Source organism: Pteropus alecto, unplaced genomic scaffold, assembly GCF_000325575.1.
Source record: "Pteropus alecto unplaced genomic scaffold, ASM32557v1 scaffold33, whole genome shotgun sequence".
Classification (NCBI taxonomy): Eukaryota; Metazoa; Chordata; class Mammalia; order Chiroptera; family Pteropodidae; genus Pteropus; species Pteropus alecto.
In genome coordinates this window covers 2,394,616-2,396,518 of record NW_006435762.1, presented here as the reverse complement: position 1 = coordinate 2,396,518, position 1,903 = coordinate 2,394,616, and the positions used below count along the sequence as shown (strand labels likewise).

General features: G+C 31.8%; 1 protein-coding gene across 5 annotated transcripts in view; it reads left to right on the top strand.

Annotated features, from left to right (window-relative positions):
- The window catches only part of MECOM (MDS1 and EVI1 complex locus), a 528,538-nt gene that overhangs the window by 257,730 nt on the left and 268,905 nt on the right, over positions 1-1,903 (top strand). For all 5 annotated transcript variants that reach the window (XM_015588564.2, XM_015588563.2, XM_015588565.2 and 2 more), the window contains exon 2: positions 1-138. This exon is cut by the window's left edge and continues 196 nt beyond it. In XM_015588564.2, coding sequence (XP_015444050.1) covers positions 1-138 — 138 coding nt within the window. The remainder of the gene's footprint in view (positions 139-1,903) is intronic.

The following is a 1,903-nucleotide window of genomic DNA, read 5'->3' as shown; positions in this document are numbered from 1 at the left end:
TTTGAACTTCGAGAGTCAAATATGCCTGGAGCGGGACTAGGAATATGGACCAAAAGGAAGATCGAAGCAGGGGAAAAGTTTGGGCCCTATGTGGGAGAGCAGAGGTCAAACCTGAAAGACCCCAGTTATGGATGGGAGGTAAGAATATATTTTGTTAACACACTCATATATATTCAGACATGCAAAGAAGGGATTACTTTTGAAATGGCCATAACATAAGCAAATTCCATTTGTTGCCGAATGTCTTCAAATCCATCTTTAAGAATGAACCTCACTTCTTAATAGAAACAAAGTGTCACTTAAAGGTGTATACATAGCCCAGTAGAAAGGAACTCAACCAATGAATGGTCAAAGAATGGTACCAAATGAAAACATCCTGAAGGAAACAAATATGTTTTTTATAGTTAGCTTTTGGAAACATGGTATATGGCCTTCCATATAGTATGGAGTATAAGCAAACAAATGTCATCATATGATATGTTCATTGTATTTTCTTTGTTGGAGGGCTTGGAAGATTGGAGTAGATATTTCTTTTCTTCATTTTGTGGCTGAGTTAAATTGGTTTTACTTTTGTTCTACATGTTTATTTAGCTCTGTGTTCTGATATATTTTGCCTCCCTTGTGATAACCCTGCTTTGATTCTATATGCTTCCAGAATGTGAGCACCATACTGAATTCTGTGATGACTCTTTATATTCGAATTGATTAAATGAATAATTCACACATAAAAATGACAGCAAAAAACAATATGAAAATCAGTTGCTAGTTTAATCATACTTTTCAAGAACTCCTCTGACAATATCTAAGAATAAGAAGTTATGGTCTGATTACAAAATCTAAGTAGATTATATTTCCATGAAGATAGGTAACTATATTATTCTGAGTTCATAATTTTTGTATAGGTTTCAGTGGATATATATACTTTCTGTTTAATTTTATAACTTGAAAACTTCTGTAGTTAAGTCATAGAGCATCATTGTTTTTGGAAAATCTGGCGTATATCTGAAAAATTTGTAGGCAATTTCTATATTAGTAAGAAAGAGTTTCGAAGATGTGCTTAACCTTCAGTTTCATAGTATTCCAGTTAGAAAGTGGATAAAGTAGATTTATTTGGTATGTTCTTTTAATATTTATGATCATTAATAGAATATCTGGTCAACTTTTTAAATTGGAATAAATATGCAGAGCATTCAGGACTAAATTTCAAATATTTGTCCCTTTGCTTTATATGTGTCCCCTTGTGAAATCGATTTTAGGTGCTGTAATAACAATTCTTGTTAAAATTCTGAAATGCCAAAAGTTAAGAGATAGTTTTGACATGAAGACAAGGCAGAAATCCTTCCTTAGTTTTTTTCTTAGCTACAGCTCTGCTAAAGTTGTGGTTTAGCTACATTGACTTTAGACACATATATTGATAAGAGATTTTAAAAAACTCACTGTAGCATAAACTGATATGTGAGTTGAATACATTTTAAACCAAATGCGTAGAACTTTACGTCATTATTGTTCTCCTTAAAATAATGTCTATAAACATTCTAATAATAAGTAACTCATTAAACTTTTATTACAAAATCTCTAGAGTTAAACAACAAGTGCAGTACTGCTCAAGATTATCCAGACGGCTCGGAATAAAACAATCTTATTAATCAAATTATTTTGCAGTTACAGGGTTGGTAAAAGCAGGACTGTGGCTCTTCAAACAGGATACCTGCGAAATAGGGGGAAATTCTGCATTGAGAGGAAATTAAAAAAAAAATTATTATTTCTTTCTTCTTGGAGTAAAATGTCTTCAATATATACACGGACAAATATTTACTTTGCGAAACACAAAATGCTTCTTTTCATTACATTAAAACTGAATAATGTTTTATGGCTTGGAATTCGAGATACCCATAAAAATAGT